This window comes from Delphinus delphis, chromosome 18 (genome assembly GCF_949987515.2).
Source record: "Delphinus delphis chromosome 18, mDelDel1.2, whole genome shotgun sequence".
Lineage (NCBI taxonomy): Eukaryota > Metazoa > Chordata > Mammalia > Artiodactyla > Delphinidae > Delphinus > Delphinus delphis.
The window spans coordinates 11324021-11345880 of NC_082700.1; the positions used below are offsets into that span (position 1 = coordinate 11324021).

A 21860-nucleotide genomic window follows, 5' to 3' on the forward strand; every position below is an offset into this window, starting at 1 on the left:
AATTTTCTGAGATATTTTTATCTCATTCAAATCTTCTATTTTAGCTGACTTTTCTCTGACATTACTCCACCAGGACAAGTGGGACGCACTGCCTCTTCAATGCCAGGTGGAGATAGAAATCTAGGTTCCCAGCTTCCCTTCCACTGACATCCAGGGAGTGGGTAGCTCCTCATGATGGCTTGGCAGGGGTGGGAGTTCCAGCTCCCCACGTGGTATCCACTGATGGGGGTGGCCTCATTGCTGCTGGTTAGTAGTAAAAGTCCTGACTCTCTACTATGTCTCCTCCCAACCCACCCCAGTGGGAAGAGAGAAGGATGCCTCATTACTGACCACAGGGTGTGGGAATCCAGTCTCTCCATATGGTCTCGAGTGACTCCTTGAGGGTGGGGTACCTTGTCATCAGCCAGCAGAGGTGAAAGTCCTGGCTCCCTATATGACCTTCTCTGATGCCACCCCAGTTTGGATGTTAGGGCGCCTCATTACACCATCAGGAGGCTTCAGATCTAGGCTCCCCTCTCATCCTTTGCTATTGTGTGTGTGGGGGAATGAGAGGCATAGTTTTTCTGTGGTGTTTGGCTGGAGGAAATAATTGTCTAAAAGTTTCCTGGCTTCCTAGGATGCCCTTTTCCTGGTCTTTCGGCTAGAGAAACATGCTTTTGTTGGGGCTTTTTTTTTTTTTTTTTTGTCTGTACCTGTTGGTCGATCTGGGTTGCTAGCTTCTTTGCCTCCAAATCTAGGGTATATGAGACAAAAAGATAACCCAGGGAACTCACCACTTTGTTGTTCCTTGGGCCCTGTGGTCCTTAGCCAGTCTGCCTTCTGCTCCCCACATTTCAGAGTTTTGTTACGTTTGTTTTATATGTAGCGTATAAATTTTTTTTTTTAGTTGTTCTTAATGGGAGGAATAGAGGAAAGTATGTCTGTGGTCAGGAATTTGAGAAAACATTACATCTCAGGTCTCTCCTAGTGAATTCAGTTACTTAATTTTAACATACTTTTAAGGAAAATCATTATAGCAAGCTTTTAGCATTTTCTTCTTTAAACTACTAGGATTAATCTGTATTTGTAGGGATAGAAATTTTCCTATTTTAAATTAATGACAGAGGTACACTACTCATAATAATTAATCACCAGATAATCATTATTTTGACAGAAAAATAAAATTATAATTATTATGTTTAGAAAAACAAGTATATTAAATTATACTTTAAATGATTATAATTTTAATGTTCTTTTTACATATCCCTTATATTGATATATTCTTTTACAATTAAGCTATAGAAAACAAAATTAAATAGCCATAAAATCTAAATTTTTTTCAGAAGTAAATTATTGTTCTCACTGACTATACTTCTCTGTAGATTTTCAAAGTAAAAAAAAATTGTTTTAATTAATTCATTGAATATTTATTAAAAACATAGTATGTGCCAGACGTTGTGCTAGAGAGATAATGATGAGCAAAATATATAGTTTCCATCTTAATCAAACACAGTGTTCTCCTACAGTAAAATATCAAAATAAAAACTGAAATCAAATCTTCTATGAAAGCATTTTATATGTTTTTATGAATAGTGCTGCTCAAGAAAATTAGAATTTTATCTTTTGAGTATATTATTCCAGATACTATACAGAAAAAGACAGACTTCTCAAGCAGTAGCATTTATCACTGTTTATTAAAATTAAATTGAAAACAAAAATGATACCATGAAATGTTCCATTGATATACAACGAACATATTTCAGTAGTTTCTGAAATATCTTGTAGATTTTTAATATTGTTTAAAGTGTAACATAGTTTAGACAGTGTTACCAACGATGGCCATGGCTGTTAATGGTTTATATTAACTGAAAGCTGTAAAATCATCCAAGGACTCTGTTAGCGTTAGAATAATAATTTACCAAGACAATTACCACATACTGGCATTTTTTTGCAGCTCTAATTCAGTATTATTAATAATGGATAAAATTGCACTTTTCTCATGTTGCTGTGGGCAGTAGGGAATTATTTCAATGAATATTTCAGCACATTATTTTAATCATTCTTCCACCAAATCCAAGTGGGCAATATTTTATAGTTCTTAATTCAGTGTACTAAGAAACCATGGTCATTAAATTGTGAACTATTTGTAGTGAGGTCTATCCTGTGATTTACAAGCCTTGTTAAAAACAGTGTAAAAGAATGCAAACTGTGCCATTAATACTTGTAATTTGATGCTGCATTTGTTACTAAACGCCCAGTGATGAATGTTTTCAGTAGAAGGAAGAACATTGTAAAGAAAGCAGAGCTGAATGTTATAATGCCTAAAATATGAGAATGTTACTATTTTAAGTTTTGTTCATTTGTAGAGGAAACATATGTATATAAACACAGTTGTAAAACATAGATATCTCAAAAGTTATCTTAATTTTCCAATGAGACCAAAGAAATAAAGATTTAACTGTATTAGTTATTAATTTAGGAGAGTTAAATTTACCATAGTTTATAATATGTAATGCCATTCATGTTCCTGATGAATTGAATAGAGAAAATATTTAATCCTTATAAAAAGAAAATGTGCAAAGCTTTTAAAATTTATTGTGTAAGCAGTCTGTGAACGTATATAACTTGAAAAAATGTACTTCCAGTTATACATCATTATTAATAGTTATTATTGTTTTTTATCTTCCCATTCTTAGCCAACTGCACGATTTCTGGCGTTTGGATTACTGGGAAGATGATCTTCGTCGAAGGAGACGGTTTGTCCGTAATGCATTTGGCTCCACTCATGCTGAAGCATTGCTCAAAGCTGCAATAGAATATGGTGAGTACCAGTGCCTCTCACACAAAAATACTCCTGGATGTGAGGTGACTCTTTGTGGTTGATAGTTCTTTTTTTTCACTAGCATTTAAAATTCTCCATGTCATAAGCCAAAAATGTTATGTTCTGCTTTATCCTTCAGCGTCATTTAAGTTATACTCAATCAACCCAATATTTCTCCCACTTGATGTATGTTAGACTCTTCAGCTTCTCTGTGATAGATTAGAAGCCTCTACATAGTTGGTTATTACCCAGCATCCTTCTCATAGAGCCTAAAACAAGAGTAAAATCATTTTCCTTTTCAGCGTCTTTCAGACTTTGATCTTTCAAACTTTTTCACCCAACGTGGAAAAAACAATGTACTACTGTAAGTGTGTATTCAGATTTATATATTTTTATGTATAATTTGTGTGTGTATGTGTGTATATATACATCTGTATACTGTGTGAATATAAATATATACATGAAATATATAGACACATATGTGTACTGTTATGTATATACATATACACATGCACATACTTGTGTATTTAACTGAAACAAATGTCTTACTGATAATCTCATTACATGGCATTCTGTAGTTTAACCCTATTCTATTCTGTTATTTTCAGTTTAATAAATAAATTGTGCCTCAGTATGCCCATTAGGTTCCCAGCCCTCCAATGGATTGCAAATAAAGTTTGAAAAAGACCATCCAACATTAAAGATATCATCCATTATCACACTACAGTAGAACTGCACCCTAAGTTGTCCTTTATAAAATGTACAATAAATAGTAAATATCAAAATACTTTTTGTAATTAAATAAAAACGCTGCTACTTTAGATTGCTATCCACCAAGAAGTATGCATAGGGCTATTCTCTCTGTTCACCTACTTTTTTAAAATTTATTTATTTATTTTTGGCTGCATTGTGTCTTTGTTGCTGCGCGCGGGCTTCCTCTAGTGGCGGTGAGCGGGGGCTACTCTTCTCATTGCGGTGGCTTCTCTTGCTACAGAGCACGGGCTTTAGGCGTCCGGGCTTCAGGAGTTGTGTCTCGCAGGCTCTAGAGCACAGGCTCAGTAGTTGTGGCGCACGGGCTTAGTTGCTCCGCGGCCTGTGGGATTTTCCCAGACCAGGGCTCGAACCCATGTGCCCTGAACTGGCAGGCAGATTCTTAACCACTGCACCACCAGGGAAGCCCAGTTTACCTATTTTTAAATGCTCTAAAAAGTTTAAGTTTGATTGATAATATAATTTTATAAACCATATACACTCAGAAAATAACGTTATTGAACACTGTCCATATGTTTTTGTTATTGACTACTTTTGTTCTCACAATCACTTGGGTTTTTATTATTTTAATTTTTATTTATTTGAGAGTAATAAATGAGCCATATGTTTTAAAATTTACCCTAATATATAACACAGGTTGCCATTCATGTTCTTGATGGATTGAACAGGGAAAATATTGATAAAGTTAAAAAGTAACTTTATACAGTAAAAGTAACTGCAGGAGAGAATATGCTTTAAAAAAAATTATAGTTGACTTGTACTGTAGGGGATTTCTTTAATCAACTCAAAAAAAATCACCTAAGGATTCTAGCACCTAAGGATTTAGCACCAACTTAAAATGAGTTATTATCTTTATGTTCTACAGAAGAGATTCTTAGAAATACCTACTTAAAGTGGCATGCTTTATAATATGAACTTAAAAATTTTTAACTTCATTTCATATTCCCAACGATTTAGGCATTTTCATCAATTCATCTTGAATTCATCTCATTAGAAATTAGAAACATCTAAAGACAACTTGTAACAGAGGTTAGGCTAGAGTGATATTATTAGTGACGCTGTTGCCAATACCTTAATTATATAGGATTCACATTATACTACATTCAATGTTCTACAGGTTGCTTTTAGAAAGGGTCTGTTAGAAAAATATTTCTTTTGGTTCTCTATAAAAATGGATGCCTTATTTTGTATGTTCAATTTGTAAAATGTCTTTATTATTAAACCAGTGTCAAAGCTTATAAGAAACATATTTAAAATTTTTTATATTGACTTTTTTTTTTTTTTGCGATATGCGGGCTTCTCACCGCTGTGGCCTCTCCTGCTGCGGGGCACAGGCTCCGGACGCGCAGGCTCAGCGGCCATGGCTCACGGGCGCAGCCGCTCCGCGGCATGTGGGATCTTCCCGGACCGGGGCACGAACCCGTATCTCCCGCACTGGCAGGCGGACTCTCAACCACTGCGCCACCAAGGAAGCCCCTGTATTGACCTTTTTTTAAGACTGTCATGTCATGTTTTAGTAACATAGTAACCACTGTTAATGAACCTAAATTAAAAAATAATATTCTGATTTTGAAACAGATGAAAGATGTAGGTGATAATAAACATCCTCTGTGTGTAGTATGAACGTATTTTAAAATATGTAGTGGTTTATGAATTTGAAATAGTGGATCATCAGCAGTATTCCAAACCTGTTATCCCTCCTGAGTTGGGTTCTTTGATAAAAGGAAAGTAGGGTATGTTTTTATTTTATACGTATCTAGAACAAAGACCACACGTATGCCATAAAATATTCAGGACATCTACATGGTACCCATGCCAGATTTACTTCGTGGTCATTCTTGGGGTTAAGGTCGGGTAGTGGAAGACAAAAGAGAACAGAAACAATTCTACCTCCAAAAACAACTCTAGAGCACACCTCTTTGACTTCACATTTGTGAACTTCTAGAAGTGGGTAGAGAGTAGGGAGTAAAATATGGAGGATATGAAGAGGTGAGTGGAAAGTACTCCCTGGAGTGATCTGTACATAGAAATAGAAGGAGGAATTACAAACTGCCAAGAGAAAAACATAACATTGTATCTTCTTCCAAACTCTTAATGTGCCTTCTAACCTATGTTTAAAGTATTTCCTCAGAAGAATAGGAAGTAAATGTCAGTAATTATTACAAAGCACTTTATCCAATGAAAATAGATGTTGAAAGACTTAATTGAAAACATATTTTGTATATTTTAGAGAAAGGCTTTTATATGCACATATTGCCAGAACATTCATATAAAACTAACAGAACTCAGCCCATCATCTGGTCACTCTGCCTGCCATTAAACATTTAAATGTGTTTTAAGTACCTTAAAGTCTGGCAGTGTATAGACTAACATCTGAAAGATTTAATGTTTTGGTTTGTGTAGGCATAGATAAAGGGTATATTTATAGCACAAACCTACTAATTTTGAGAGAGCTTCTAGAACAAATTGAAATTCAATGTATTTCTTCCTCTTAATTTAATAATTAAAGTATCTCAAATTCTACCTTGAAAGTTAAATATTAAATGCACAGAAACTCTGCAGTAATCTATGGTCAAAAATTTTTTTCTATTCATCTACATTGTGGCAACAAAATTGTTTTAGGAAGAAAAGATTTAATGAATGGAACTTTCAGTATGGCTAGAAGTATTTGAATCAGTGATCAAAGTTTTCAGAATTTTAACCAAGTTGTACAAGCTGAGGGAATAACCTAAAATTACTTAAATAGGGAATATTTACATGGCCATCAAAGCAATCCCTGAGATCTGATCACTGGTCATGTCTCTCTGTTCCTGTAGTACACTATGTTTCAAGAATGTGAACCTCTATTAATATATTGTAATAGAAGTGAAACTGAATTTGCAAGCTTAATGTTTTAACAAAAATGTTTTGAATCACTTGACTTTTCCTTTAATTCAAACAGTTTAGCTTAAATTATAGTTAAACTTTAATGTGATGGGCAGAAACATTTAGCTGTAATTTAAATTTCATGACATTCTATTTAGGCAATTTATTTGGAGCCACAAAACAAATATATTAACAATACTTTCTTTTAAATGAGCAAATAATCAGAATTAGATATATTTCCAAGGAGACAAACAGGACAGTTATTGTACTTCATATTTGCTTTGCAAAGCTTTCTCTTCCATTTCATTATTAAAACTTTTGGTTGACCTTTTTCAGTTGGAAAACATCCTTAACACTGATGGAGTTTTTCATGCTTCTTAGTAATACTAATGAGTTGAATAATTTATGAGGTTGTCATGTGCAAAAGATTTGGTGTGATTTGATATACTTTTCAGCCTCTAGTGTTGGAATGTGATTAATAAAAACCTAGAGGCATGTAATTTTTTTTGCTGGTGTTTAATGCTCTAATTTCATATGTATTGAATGTGTTTTTTGGGTGTTTTCTGATAGTAAAATCTCATACAAGTGCAAATTTAATTGATTACCGGGAATTTTACAGACCATAGCAGTGGAAGAATATAAGGAAAATATTTTAAACTATAAATTCATTTTCTGATCTGCAGGGCTTTCTTCTTCAGGGCAAATTAGCTAATAAGGAAATGATTGAAAAAGGAGGATTTTGTATATTGTTTGTATGTTTAAATAAAACCTAAACCAGACAAATTTTGGTCCATTTCTGATGCTGAAAGATTATGGTGTCAAAGAATAGTTAAAATCTTAATGTTTGGTTGTCTTTGTTGATTGTCTATTACCATGTAGGACTCTGTTCCCTTTCCATGAAATTATAGTGGAGCAATGTTTCATCAGAGCCTAAGATCTCAAGCTCCATGTCTGCGATCAAAGCCATCATCCTAAATAGGTCTGATCAGGCTTCGCAGAGGAGGGCAGGCTGTTTTAGCCAGAGGAACAAAAAAAATGGAGCAAAGATGACAAAATTAATCATTCATTTCTTTGGCAATAAATAATAAGATATGCTGAGAACTGCAAATGAGAACATCCTTAGGTTCCTCAGAGATGTACCTGCTTAACACCCAATTTATCTAAGCTTGTGAAGCCATCGAGATATGACCTTGATGAATAAAAAGCAGCTCTGTAATGAATCTGGAATTAAATTAGTTTTGATGGTGTATGCATGGCTACTGTAAGGTGCTACTTGCAGTCATCAAGAAATAAGAAAACACCGAGAATAAAAAAGTACTAGTGCAGCTATATACAGTTGTTGAGACAGGAGCTTCAAATTATCTGACTTCATTTTTTTCTGACTTCAGGTTTTTGAAGAGTTTACATTTATAATAGTTGGAAACGATGATTTGATTGTTTTACCGAGTGGTTTATTGTTTGTACCATGTAGTCTCTAGCAAATGTCTTCTTATTGTTCATTGATATGTCCGTTTTAGTTGGTGTATTATTAATTAAATCTTCATATCTGGAATGAAATAGATGATATGATTATTGTTAAAATAATTTATTGAAAAGTTAATGATGTAAATTTTTTACAAGCGAGAGAAAGGCATACATGGAGTCATCTTTCAGCTCTTTTTTGATGCCAGTGTCATATTTTAATACAGTCTTATCTTCACCCTATGGTTTTGTAGTCTCTTAAAATAATTTAAATGGATTATATAAATGCTGACTTATAAAATATGCTTATAAAACACATTTTAAAGTTTTTGTGTAACAGCATTTTCATATCAACAAAGGTTTTAACAACTCCCCTGTTTTTATGTGAAGCTTCAGATGGAAGGCTTTAAACTGATTCAGAGGAATCAAGTGGCTTCATTAATTTAAAAGCATTTATTGAATATCTTGTCCATGCCGTGCATGCACTAAATGTTGAATACAGAGGCTGAGGCACAATTTCTGCCTTCTCACAGCACATAGTTTAGTGCAGTGTGTCTCAGCAGGGGTGGAAGTCAGCGTGTGCTACTGGCATCTAAAGGGTAGACACCAAGAATTCTGCTAAAATACCTGACTATTCACTGGGCAGCTCCCCAGAATGACAACCAAAATCCAGCCCAAAACATCAGCAGTGCCTAGGTTGAAAAATCCTGGTCTAGTGGAAAGAAAGAAGCAGTTCTCGTAGAGGGAGGTGGTACTTCATAAAGGAACACAGGGAAGGTGACTAACGCTGGACCTATTGGGTTGGAGTCAGCTTCACAGAAATAATTACTTATGAACTGACTTGAAAGAAGATTAGGAATTTACCAGGTGAGCAGGGAAGAGCAGAGTTAATAACAGAAATTTCCAAGACATGGAGGCATAAAAGACCCTAACTTACTTCTTTGAATGACCTCAATATTTTGCACTTGGTAATAGGTCACCTTGTAAAGTTATCAGAAAGTATTTTGAGTTTAAGTATTTTATATTCTGAGATAAAAGAAAAACCACTTGAGGACAGGAATCATATCTTTCACCTATTCCATTTAAAGCATCCACATTAATACAATTTTTTGTACTTAGTTGCTGTCTTTTATTTAATTGATAATTCATTCATTTCAACATACACAGTATTTTAACCACATTCATTCATCCTTTTCAATAACAGCATTGAAGTATGATAGTCTACAGAATAGGTCTATAAGTACAGCATTTTCAAATTCTGAAATATGTTTTTTATGTCTGTACTTTATTTCCAGTTAGAGCATCAAAAGCCACTAAAGATAAGGAGCTGACAAAATTATAGTAATAGATCTATTGCTAAGTGGCATGGAGCTGCTCATAATCTTGCTTATATTTTTAGACTAATTTTTATAAAGTGTACATAAAATTACATTTATAAATAATTAAAATACAGTATGATAGATATTTTCATCAAGTTGTATTAAAAATGGTATGCAAACTCAGTGAAGAGGGCTGGCTAACTGAAGAAATAAATTTTAGCTAAACTTGAAAGGATAAATGGATATCTACCCAAGACAGTAAGTGAGGTGGTGGTAACATGGAGGAAGGGACCGCACAACATGATGTGTCCAGGGAATGAAAGTGGTGCTGCTTGATGGAACACAAGATAGTGTGGGGAGATCGTACAAAGATGAGCTGAAAAGGCTGCTTGGAACTATACTGTGAAGGGAATCTGTCAATAGAGAGAGCTATTAAAGGATTTTTATTTGGGAAAATGACACACTATAGAAATTAAGTGGCATGCTAACTAATAAATGGTAGATAGAGCAAAATCTCAATCTAAATACCGTGATTTTCCTATACAGTGTGTTGCTGTAGATAAATTTGGAATTTTCCCAAGTGTATGAGCATTATTGAACTTCCCCTCTCTAAAAGTTTACCTGCTAAATTTTGGCCCACTCGTACAGCCTGTCATCCACAGAGATTTATCAGTACAGGTGAACTTAGAGTCGTTCACAGACTGTGCATTCAATGTCATGTATAAAAACATAATTTAAAATGTCTTTAGGGCTTCCCTGGTGGCGCAGTGGTTGAGAGTCCGCCTGCCGATGCAGGGGATGCGGGTTCGTGCCCGGTCCGGGAGGATCCCACATGCCGCGGAGCGGCTGGGCCCGTGAGCCATGGCCGCTGAGCCTGCACGTCCGGAAAGTCTTTAGTGTTTTTAAAAGTGCTTTCGATAACCTATACCAGCACCATCTCTTAGCTATCCCAGTTTTTAATAGTTAAAGAGAAATTCCTGTTAATTACGTCTTCCTTCCATGTCTCTGAACCAGTTGCTTATCTATCCAAAACATCTCCTACCCCCCATTTCTCAGAGTTTTAAAGTAAATTTTCCACACTGCATTTTGTGTCAGGCTTAGAAAAGAAACGCCAAGCATCATTCCCCAGGTTAATGCCATCCACTGCCAGGGGAAGTCTCCCCACCCTTTAAGCCCTCATTCAAGCTGTCCAGTTCATCTTTTCTTTCATTCCAAGAATGCCAAAACTTTCTTCCTTCCGTTCTGCTACTCATTGGCTATCTACCCCTCTTGACTCAGGATGAAAGGTTTCTTTCCTTTGTTCATTTTCCCCTCCCTCCCTCCCTCCCTCCCTCCCTTCCTTCCCTCCTTCCTTCCTTCCATCCTTCCTTCCTTCCTTCCACCTTCCCTCCCTTCCTTCCTTCCTGAAAAGAAACATAGTCATTGTGGAAAATCCAGAAAACGCAAAACAATTTTAAAGAAGGGGGAAAAAGTCACTCAAAGACAGCCGTCAAGATAGCTGCCTTTACCATTTTAATGTATTTATTCCTGCTGGTCTTTTTCTAAGCATACTTTAATATAAGGACCAAACACTATGCTATGTACTCAGACAGTCACGAAGATGAATAATGCATTATCTCTGCTCTTCATGATATTTAGAGGGTTCCAAACTAGCCCAAGTTTTCTATATGTTTTAGCACTTTTTTCCACAGGTAAAGTGTGCCATGTGATTTTCAATGTAATGAAATCCTATTTAAAATATTTTAAAATCACCCTAACTTAATGGCTAATCAAAATTCTACCACATAATATTCTCCTACCACAGAGATTCTATGTTTATCATCATGTATATTTTTAAAATATGGCTTATCAAATTTCCCTTAAAAAGCATAGAATGCAGTTTTCTACATTTACTCCATTAAGATTATTAAGTTAGCATTTCATAGTTACATAATGCTGTACTTAAATTCAATAATATATTCTTGTACCCTTTTTAATTGCATTTTTACTGTTTAAAAATGCTATTTATGAATATCCCCTTTGTTGGTCTGCTCTAAGAAATATTGCTTATATATGAATATTTTGAATTAGGAATAAATGAAATTCCGTTTTTGCTGTCAGAACCAAATTGTAAAAATGCATTGCATGTCTTTGAAAATCAGTATACTCTATTAGCAGGCCTGTCAATATAAAAAGTGCATTCCCTTTCCACCTCTTGCTCTAATAACCTCTTCTGTGTTACTCTGAGGCAGTTCACATAATCAGAGTATATTGTCAGCTTACTGGAGTTGGGGAAGCATGAAATGAAAATCACGTTAATATTGATCCAATTCTTTTACTTGCAAGTGTCCTTGATGTCCTTCTCCACAGAGCAATAACTGTTGATGTTAGGTAGCCATTTTCTTTTATTTCTTATAGTCCAGTAAATCATTTACAAGCATAACTAATGTGACTAAGAACTTACCACTTAGAATAATAATCTGTGAACATTCCATCTTAATTAATGTCCATATTGCTAATTCTGGATATTTACTCTGCCATTGAAATAAGTTCTTCAAGCTTTTCAGAGAACGGCCTACCTGCAGATGTAATGTTTATGTCTAGTTTAAAACAGTCAAAAGTCTGTACAAGTTACTCATGCTGTACTCTAATTTTATGTGATATAACGATGTATTAAAATGGACCATAAATAGTAATATCAGTTATTGATTCAGGTAAGCATTACCATTTCTGAATCAAATTCATTATAAATTTGAAGCTGGTATCTTGGTAGTTTTATGGTGATATAGATAATATCTATTTTGAATTACAAAATATATTCTCTGTCAACAGAAATGAATTGAAGTCAGACCAGGGTTAAATCCAATGCATTCAGACTAAAATACTCACAACTAAGAAATGAAGAATTTGATGTGTAAACTGTCCAGATTTTTTATCTGTATTAATTAAATTTAGTCAATAACTATTCAGATTTTTACGTAAAGTGTGTTTGAAACAACAAATAGAAATTGTTTATTTGAATAGAAACAGTCTATTTCATTTATAGAAATACTTGCTTTCATAAAAAGATTTTGTATTGATAAAGTGAGGCTCCTGACTCAACATCAAATATAAAAGAGCTGAGTTTTCCAGTCATTCTTTCCAATAGTGTTTTGTTGTTTTTTTGTTTTGTTTTGTTTTGTTTTTTGCGGTACGCGGGCCTCTCACTGTTGTGGCCTCTCACTGTTGTGGCCTCTCCCGTTGCGGAGCACAGGCTCCGGAAGCGCAGGCTCAGTGGCCATGGCTCACGGGCCCAGCCGCTCTGCGGCATGTGGGATCTTCCCAGACCGGGGCACGAACCCGCGTCCCCTGCATCGGCAGGCGGACCCCCAACCACTGCGCCACCAGGGAAGCCCTCCAATACTGTTTTTATTCTGTATCACTAACAGTCCTTACCATTAGGATTTTTCTATTGCAAAGACTGTTTTTTCTTTAATCCTGTTCTATACAGAAGATGATTTTTTTTTTTCAGTCCTTGGCCTTCAGCAGGTCTTTCCTTCTATGTCATCATCATTTACGTTACTTAAGAAAGGAAATACTATGTCTGTGCTATAAAGTCAAAGGCAAAATTTAATTTTGAATTTAAATTATTTACAAAGAAAAACACTTTTCAGTAAATGGTTGTTACAGTGAAGTTTGTTCTATGTATGTACTACTGCTTTTATCTCACATTAAGATTGATATAAAACATTTTTGAGTGTTAGATTTCTCAATACAACAAAAAACATTCTTTCATCTTGTTTAAAATGTTCAAAATTGTAAAATTCTCAGTAATAGATTGATTCATACGTATTATTACACAAGATCATATCACCATATTTAATGTAATTAGTTGGGAGTATTTATCTTAAAATCTTTTCCTTTTAGTGGAAATTAAATAATATCATTGGAGTTACTAAAAGTGCTGTTCTGTAAAGATATTTGTTGCTCTGATTTCAGCTTTAATGAGAAAAAGTAATGTCTATTTAAAATTTCCCAAAGTATTTATGTGTCATTAATACTCCTAAAAGAAGTATTTAGGTTTGAAAATGAATTGCAGCATTTTCTCTTACGTAAGGGGAGATTTTTGTCAAAACACATTTCCCAAGCTAAAAATGTTGTGAAATGGTGTATATTGAAAAGAATTTCTCCTCCAAAAAAGACTGCCATCTTAAACTGATTTCAAGATGTTTAGAAACATTAGAATTTCCTGATATTACATTTAGATAAAATTAAAATGAGACTAAATTTCCATTCTTCCCATTTCCTTCCAATGATGGAAGAAAAGTATGTATTAAATGGCTCATCTTTATAATTCTCTAAAACAAATTGAGATATCAACTTTGTTGAGAAAGCAGTTTTTTCCTTATCCAAGATATTAAGAACACTTATATTCTTAAGATGCCTATATACAAAATCAAAAATGCATGTCAAATATATTGATGCTTATGTAATTTTATTTAATAATATCTTTAAATGAATAATATGGTTATTGAGGGAAAATCAGTTTTTAATGTAAGCTATTTACACTCCATTCAGCTTTACAAACACTTCATGGTACCTGCCTACACACTAACCTTGCTGTCTTCAGGAATTATCTGATCTAGGGGAGGTGTTGAAGGCTCGTATTGCCTTGTAATGAATATAAACAGTGTTACAACAGCATAATGGAGGGAAGAAGATTAATCCCAATTGAAGGAAAGGAAACCATTATTTGTTGAATAGTCATTATTGACTAGGTATTGTGCTAATAAGACCTTAGACGCATCCGTTATCTTATTTGAGTTTTTAAATCCTCACATCAGCCTGCTTTTTTCCCCCTTTATATAAATCTTAGGCAGCATTATTGTAAGCAATAAAGCATTGGTTGTATTCTTGTTCATTTTTAAATTATGTACTTAGTAAACTTTTAATACTCTTGTTAGTTTATTTTATCAACATTTTAACAAACATTTTGAGAGCTTATTATATAAATAATATTCACACATTTCACAGTATTTCAGCATTCATTGTCTATTTCAACATTGCAATAATCCTGTGAGAGTTCAGTTAAAAAATACTTGGTTCTCTTTCAACGGGGTAGGAAACTGAGGTTAGGAGATTGGTCTGGATATATTTGTAAAATACGTTTTTAATGGATGTTTGCAGGAAAAATAAAGTAAGAATTGCGAATCACACAGTCCACCTTACTCATTTATGAGGAAACTGTAAAGGACATAAAGAGAAAAGTAACTTTTCTTAAGTACTGTACATATAAAATGATTAATATGCAAATCATGTTTGTATTTTCATGTGCTCACTCAACAAATATTTATTGATTGCCACTTTTTTTTGACACTCGATACACTGGAAATTAAAATCTAATACGAGAATACCTACATAAAAGACTTAAGAAAAATATCAAAAAGTAATATATTTTGACTTATAAGATACAAAATTTATACAGTGAAGAGAAAAATCAACTAAACTACATTCTGAACGACAGAGCAGGTAAGAGAATTCCATGTAAAAGAAATTACACATGTCAGACTTAAAGGTCTGAAACAGTGTGGCATGTTTGGGAACAGAAGCATTCAGCTCTTGGGGAATATAAAGTGTGAAGAGGTCAAATCGGTAAATTAGTGAGATATTAAGTAAGCAGGGGCCAGCTCATGAGTCTTACACCATGTACTCAAATTGTACAGATCAAATAACATGGAAAATGTGTTCTTACAGAGTAGATATACATAATATAGGTAGATAAGTAGATAGGTAGGTAGATACACATGTATGTTCATGTATCATTTTAATAAATGAAAATTAAAGCCATATTTCCATACTCAATGGAAAATAAATGATAACTATAATATAAAACTGGTAAGAAGCCCCTGCTACACTAAAATTGGCTTGTTATGGGTTTATATCTTTTCTCTTCGTGCGTTAACCACACAGACATGATTTATTGTTTGCCTATTATTATAAATTACTTTTTTCCTTATTGGTATAGATGTTTTGGAGTTGTCTATAGAATAATTCCTTAAACAGAAATAAACTACTTTATAGTATTTTTCTTTACATTAACTGTTTATGTGTATCAATAGAAAAAGACATGATGGGCAAATGAAATTTCTTTGCCTTAATTGCCCAGACTTTCCAGTTAGACATATTCTCTGAATATTATCAAGATAAGTTAATGTCTCCAATTTATCACTTCTATATTTTAACTTACCCTTGTTTAAAATAACAATATAATTTTTAAATGATAATTAATAATTATTATTATAATAGTAATAATGCTAGAGTGTAATAACAGTAGTAAAAACAGAAACATCATTTTCTCGTTACTTCACTTTTAGAATATACTTTGTTTCACGTGGATCCTTATTATTAAGAGAAATATTACAAAAGAGGAGCTTCATTTAGGTTCATGTAATGCAGTATTCTATATTAGATGGCATTTTCACATACAGAGCTTTAAGCATATTTACTTACTAAGAAATCTAATGTGTATAGGATGTTTTCCTGTATTTGTTATTTGTAACATGATGTGGAAAATAAGTGTAATTTTTGGATTTGGCTTCATTAATCTATAATTTGGTGGAATTTTTTATTCTGAAACCTTTCAAATTTTATGGCATTTTAATGTTTTCTTAGAAAATACGGGTGTACGTCCAGCCTATCCAGCTTAACACATAATTCACATTTTCAAAGCTAAGGCATTCTGGTGGTTTGTGGTACTCGCTTGTTAATTTCCTGATGAATGGCTAAAGAGGCCAAGAAGTGCACTCAGTCCAACACGTCTTCTGAAGATAGATGATCTCAAATAAATTCTCTTCCCAATCAGATTTTGATTTGCTGGGTGTTAAACCAATTCTTTCTAAGGACAGTGTTTATAAGCCTTGTAATGAGACAGCCCTTTGAGACCTTACCTCTTTTTGCCTGTAATTTTGATAAATGAAAGTCTAATTCATAAAGGATATTGTGATTGAAAAGCACCTTTGGATCTCATACACTTTCATTTAGATAAATGTTTGGTGCAGTATCATAAAAATCAGGAAGTTTACTGAGCTGCAAACTGATAGCACTTCAGCAGGGACGATAAGTTCAGTGTGTTGGTAGGGATTAGTTTACTACATATCTTTTGAAGACATAATTGTTTTACTGCTTTAAAACTAGAGGGGGTAAAATTGAATGTACATTTCTCAAATATAATGTACATTTGAGAGCTCACATTCCTTTGACTAAGATTGGAAGATTTTATTTTATATTTTTAATAACACAAGAGTAATGTAAAGCCTTTCTTTAAAAAGACAAAGCAGAATGCACACAGTTGTGATACAAGGAAAAACTTGCTTTATTAAGCTGACTCATGCATAAAGGGCTTTATTGACTATTTCATGTAAAGAACCAAGTTCCCTTTCATGTGAATTCATAGATTCTTCAATAAGCACTCAAACTGAAAGCAATTCACCAAGAATCTCTGAGATATCCTGGAATCTTCAGATTAAGAGATTCCAGAGGTAACTTCTATGTTTCAGGTTATTCATTTATTCAGTATTTATGAGGACTTGCTGTGTCCCAGGCAGCGTGCTAATAACTGGGATTACAAAGACAGAAGGATGTTTCTAGTCATCCAGGAAGGAGCTTCCAGGCTGTGGGGAGATAACAAGCACACAAACGATTATAATACATATAACTACTAGGGTAGCAGGATTTACGAAGCATAAGGGATGGGACTTCCCTGGCGGTCCAGTGGTTAAGACTCCGCACTTCCAACGCAGGGAACACAGGTTTGATCCCTGGTTGGGGTCTAAGATCCCACATGCCGCGCTGCACGGCCAGAAAAAACAGCATGTGGGAGAGTGCGCACAAACCTGCCTTAAGAAATCAGAGTGGGGAACTCTGGGTGGGTAGACTTGAACTTCCGTTCAGCAAGTGTTCATGGCACACCTGCTGAGTACCAGGCACTGAGGCTGCAGAATGAGGCTATAGCCCAGTGGAGAAGACATACACATAACAGATAGCACCCACTCAGTGTGGTTGAGTTCTGTGTAGACTGTGAAAGTATGGATTGGTTAGGAAAGGCACCCGAAGGAGGTGAGTTTTGAAGTTTAAGTAAGAATTAGCCGAACAAAGGAGGAAGGGAGGGGCATACCATATTGAGGGAATACTTTTAGCACAGGTAAAGAGGTCTGAGAAAACATGACATATTTTGGAAGCTGTAAATGGTCCAATATTGCTCATGGGAGAGTGAGAAAAACTAAGACAAAACTGGTAATGAGAGGATAAAAGGCCTTAATCAGTCATGCTAAGGCGTTTAGATTTGTATCCTAGAGTAGAAGCCTTGCACTGAGTGTTGTTGATTGGGAGGGGTTAACACACAATATTAAGCAGGAAGATATTCTCAACTTACTAGTGTTTAATAATAATACTCTGACAAAAGTATGGAGGGTGGTGTGAATAAGGGAGCTATTAAGACCTTCTAAACCAGAATGATAATGGCTTGAGATGGGTCGAGTCCGTCACCTTACAGAATGAATCCTGTGTCTGTGGCTTAATTAAGTGGGTAGATCAAAACAGGAGAAGGTGTAGAAGCAAAAGATAATTCGTTCAGTTAGGGAAACGTGGAACTAGGAATATCCAGCTGAAGATGCCTAGTAGAAACATGGCTATGAAGACCTCAGGAGAGATTTCTTGGTTATTAATCACTGGATTTGCCTCTTTGTTCTCAGATGATGCAAGCTCCAAGTTTCTCAAATTAAGTTACTACCCAAGAAGCAAACAACGTATAAAGATAGCTGTCCCCAGAAGATTACTGTTGTGCGGGCTTTATATCACCAAGAATCCAAATGAAATTAAGATAAGGTTCTGGAGCATTCAGTAATCAATCCTCAAGCTTTTATTCCAGAAATAAGAATCATCTGTGGGCCAGTGAAAGAGGACTACACATATAAGCCATTTAATTCCCCTCACCTTCCATGTAGCATTGATCTGTATGTCTCTGAAGTATTTATTGAAAGATATATTTAACAATCTGTTACTTTATATTGTTAAGCTGTATTTAAACCATGCTCTCTAGAGGCTATTGTCCAGTAAGAGCTAGGATGACAGACGGTACGTCTCAGCCAGTGACACTCTACAGTGCTGTCATGACATGCTGTGTTCCTCGACATGTGTTTTTTACTCCTCTCTGGGCTACCTTTGCTTCAATTTGTTAATGTTTTAGCAAACAGAATTGGCTCTGAGTCACTAACAAAAAGAAATGTGAAAGCTGCAAAGAAAGAAGCTAACAGTCTGGTTTACAATGCAAGTTTTACCACAGCTAGATGCACGTCCAAGAAAATGGTAGAGCAAATATCCACAGGCAGTAAGGGACTGTTGGAAGTCCTGTACTGGGCCTAGGAGAATTGACCGGAAGTATTCATTGTTCACTGGAGAGGACTTTGGCCAAAGGCATGACAAGATTTGCAGAGTAATTGCATGTGTACACAATACCATAACATCCCCTAAACTATGATACAAAAATACTGTGTAGCAGTGATTTATTAGGCTCCCATATTCAGGAATATATCCACTATACCAAGTGAAATGTGAAGGTGTTTTTCTAGTTAATGCTGCTCCTTGAAGCCTATATCCTAATACTAAAGCTAGAACACAGTAAGTTACACCATTTTCTTCCAGGTTGAATTCCAACTTCAAGTGACATGAAATAAAGATATTTCTTAGCTGTATACCTATAATTTACTTGTAGCTCAGATAATTTCAGATTCAATGGCACCTGCCAAAGCAGATGTTTGAATGCACATATTGAAATATTTGTTAAGCAGTCAAATCCATGAGAGATTTAAATGTGCTGTAGTTTCTAACCTGCGCCTTGATTAACAAGTTAGTGCTAGGTCAACTCTTGCTATATTTCAATTTTTCTATTTTTTGTGTGTTTGAATTTTGGCATTTTGTGCTATTTTTTATATCAAAATAAGGATATCACTTTAGAAAGCCATCATTTATTTCATCCATTGCTAAGGAAATAGCTGTTTTGATGTACATTATACATCTACATCATTCCTTACTCTGCCTTTCTGTAGCTTCCTAGTAACAATCATTTCTCCCTTCAGATGTGAATGCTTTCTTCATACTTACCTACTTTAAAAAATGATCTGATCAGTTGATTATCTAATTCACACTGAAGTATAATTGTGTAAAAGTGTTTAATTTTATGGATCAGAAAACCAGGTTTGTGGTGAAGTACAGATTTTTGGTAGAAAGTGCAGTGATCTTAGAGTCCCAAGTCCTAGGTTCCCCAACAAGGCATGTAGCTTTCTCAGCCTGTTCCTCATCTGCAACATAAGAGGAGGTGATTACACCCCTTGCCTTTCTCGTGGAGTTACTTAGGCCAAACAAGATAAAGAAGGTAAAAATCTTCTATAATTGAAAGTAGTATGTAAATGCAGCACATATTTATAAGAAAGTAATGGATTTATAAGAAAGTAAATCACAATGACCTAAATTATTATGTTTTGGTTGTGATTAGGCACTGAAGAAGATGTAGTAAAGTCTAAGAAAACATTCCGGAGTCAAGCAATAGTGAATCAGAATGCAGAGACAGAGCTTATGCTGGAAGGAGATGACGATGCAGTCAGTCTGCTCCAAGAGAAGGAAATCGACAATCTTGCAGGTAAATTTTTAAATATTTTTTTATTTGTTGTAAGTAATAAATGCACACAAAGTTATTGAATTTAAAATCTATCTCCTGATGAATAAGCTAGAGCCAGTGGTTGGAGCAATACTCAATCATGTGAATGTTAATAATTTATCTCATTTCTAGTATTGAAAAGAGGAAAATACATATCAAACTAACGATAAATGAATAGCATCTACTTTCTGTGTAGTGAAGAGCAACTTTTAATATAGGAGAAATAATGGATAGCATAAACTGTTCCCATCTAACTGCCTAAATAATTGGGGGGCTGGCGGGGGGAACGGGATGGTAGACTTCACATATGACTAACATGCTAACAGCTGTGAAAAATAACCACTTCGGGCAGGTGACCATTGAAATAGCCATTTCCTTCCTGCTGTCACTCTTGGGAATGTCCCTCCCCATCTCTATTTTTTTTCCTCTCTCCCCGCACTGCTAATCCCCACTACTAGGCGACATAGTTTCACCTGCCCACCCTCAGTTTTCACTTTGTCCTGGTGCTCGTCTAAGGTCAGTTCAGAGCAGCATCTACAGTGGCCCAATGGACTGTGTATACCTTAGTGTTGGCATATAACCATTTTTGATTTTTAAACCACTTTTGAGAATCTGGTGAAAGCAGATTGTTTCATGAAGGTACACAATCTTGTACACAGTATCAGAGGGTTCACTGACCCCTGGAATCCAGTCTGTGGAATCATATCCTAGATCTCAGGCTAAAAACTCCTGCTTTAGAGTCTCAAAAGTGGTTGAATCTTACCTCTATTCTATATTTTCACCCCATACAACATTGGAGTGGCAGATGACAATAGAGAAGTGGACTTACATTCATCATTATGTTTACAAAATAGCGCTCCTGTTTCCAGAACTGAGCTGAAAATTACCTGGCATGCATTAGGAAAGTCTCCAACAATATTTCTGCCCGTTAGAAATCTCTCACTTTTACCAAAGAGAAGATGTTAATTGTAAACTGGAGAGGAACGTTATTCTTCCTCTTTTAGAAAATGTTTAATAAGGTTATTCTAACACCAGCTCCTGGATATGCCTATGTTATTAGCAATTCTGTATCATGAAAACGATTTTTCCTATTTAAAACTAATCTTAAGTCCATGAACAAATGTTTGCCTTGAATTTCTGAGGAAATGTTCAAGTTTTAGTATTGTTGTTTTTGTGGGGTTTTTTAGTAGTTCAGAGATTTTTATCTGAGGCCACTTGGCAATTTAAGCAAATGAAGTCCATTATTTCTTTTTGCCACAGATTGTTTTCTCGTTTTCTGGTCTTATTCTTGATCCTAAAGAACTAGAGAAAATTCACAAACACGATTTCTGACCTTTTGAGGTAATGTGTTGCCTTTCCTCACTCACATATCCTCACAGATATGTTCAATAATTATACAGTTTAGTTTAGCATCTCTGGTCTTTAGGTCCCACTAAAGGTAATTAGTTGATACAAATTTGGCTAGTTTATTATGATGAGATATGCCCACTAATACCAGAAGCAAAATCTGGTAATGATTAATGACTCCTTTATATTTCTCTCTTTTAATGGTAGCTTGAGTAATTATTAATATTAATTTATGCTTATAAACAAAATTCTCAAAATAACATTAAGTTAAAATATGTAAAGAGCAATGAAAGCAGGCTTGAAATAAACTGTTTAAAAATCGAATCTTAGCCAACGGTCTCTATCAATACTCCTACAACTTCTGTCTTTTAAACAGATTTTTCTTTGAGCAGATTTGCTCTTTTCCCTATCCACCAAATCCTAACTCATACTCTTTCTGTGGAATCCTCGTGTCTGAAAAATCTTATAAACTGTCCTAAAATATTGATCTTCTTCTTAGTCTACAGTGTTCATGTTTAAATCAGCAGTGCACAAATGTGACCCTGAACTTTGAATGCAGTAGAAAAGAAGTAGGGGATGGATATTTTGTGAAGGGAGAAGTAACAGTCACAGAAATAGTCTGCATAAT

General features: G+C 34.9%; 1 protein-coding gene across 1 annotated transcript in view; it reads left to right on the top strand.

Moving 5' to 3' along the window:
- The window catches only part of NBEA (neurobeachin), a 628524-nt gene that overhangs the window by 387334 nt on the left and 219330 nt on the right, over positions 1-21860 (top strand). The window contains exons 38-39 of the mRNA XM_059996030.1: positions 2676-2800; positions 19724-19867. Coding sequence (XP_059852013.1) covers positions 2676-2800; positions 19724-19867 — 269 coding nt within the window. The remainder of the gene's footprint in view (positions 1-2675; positions 2801-19723; positions 19868-21860) is intronic.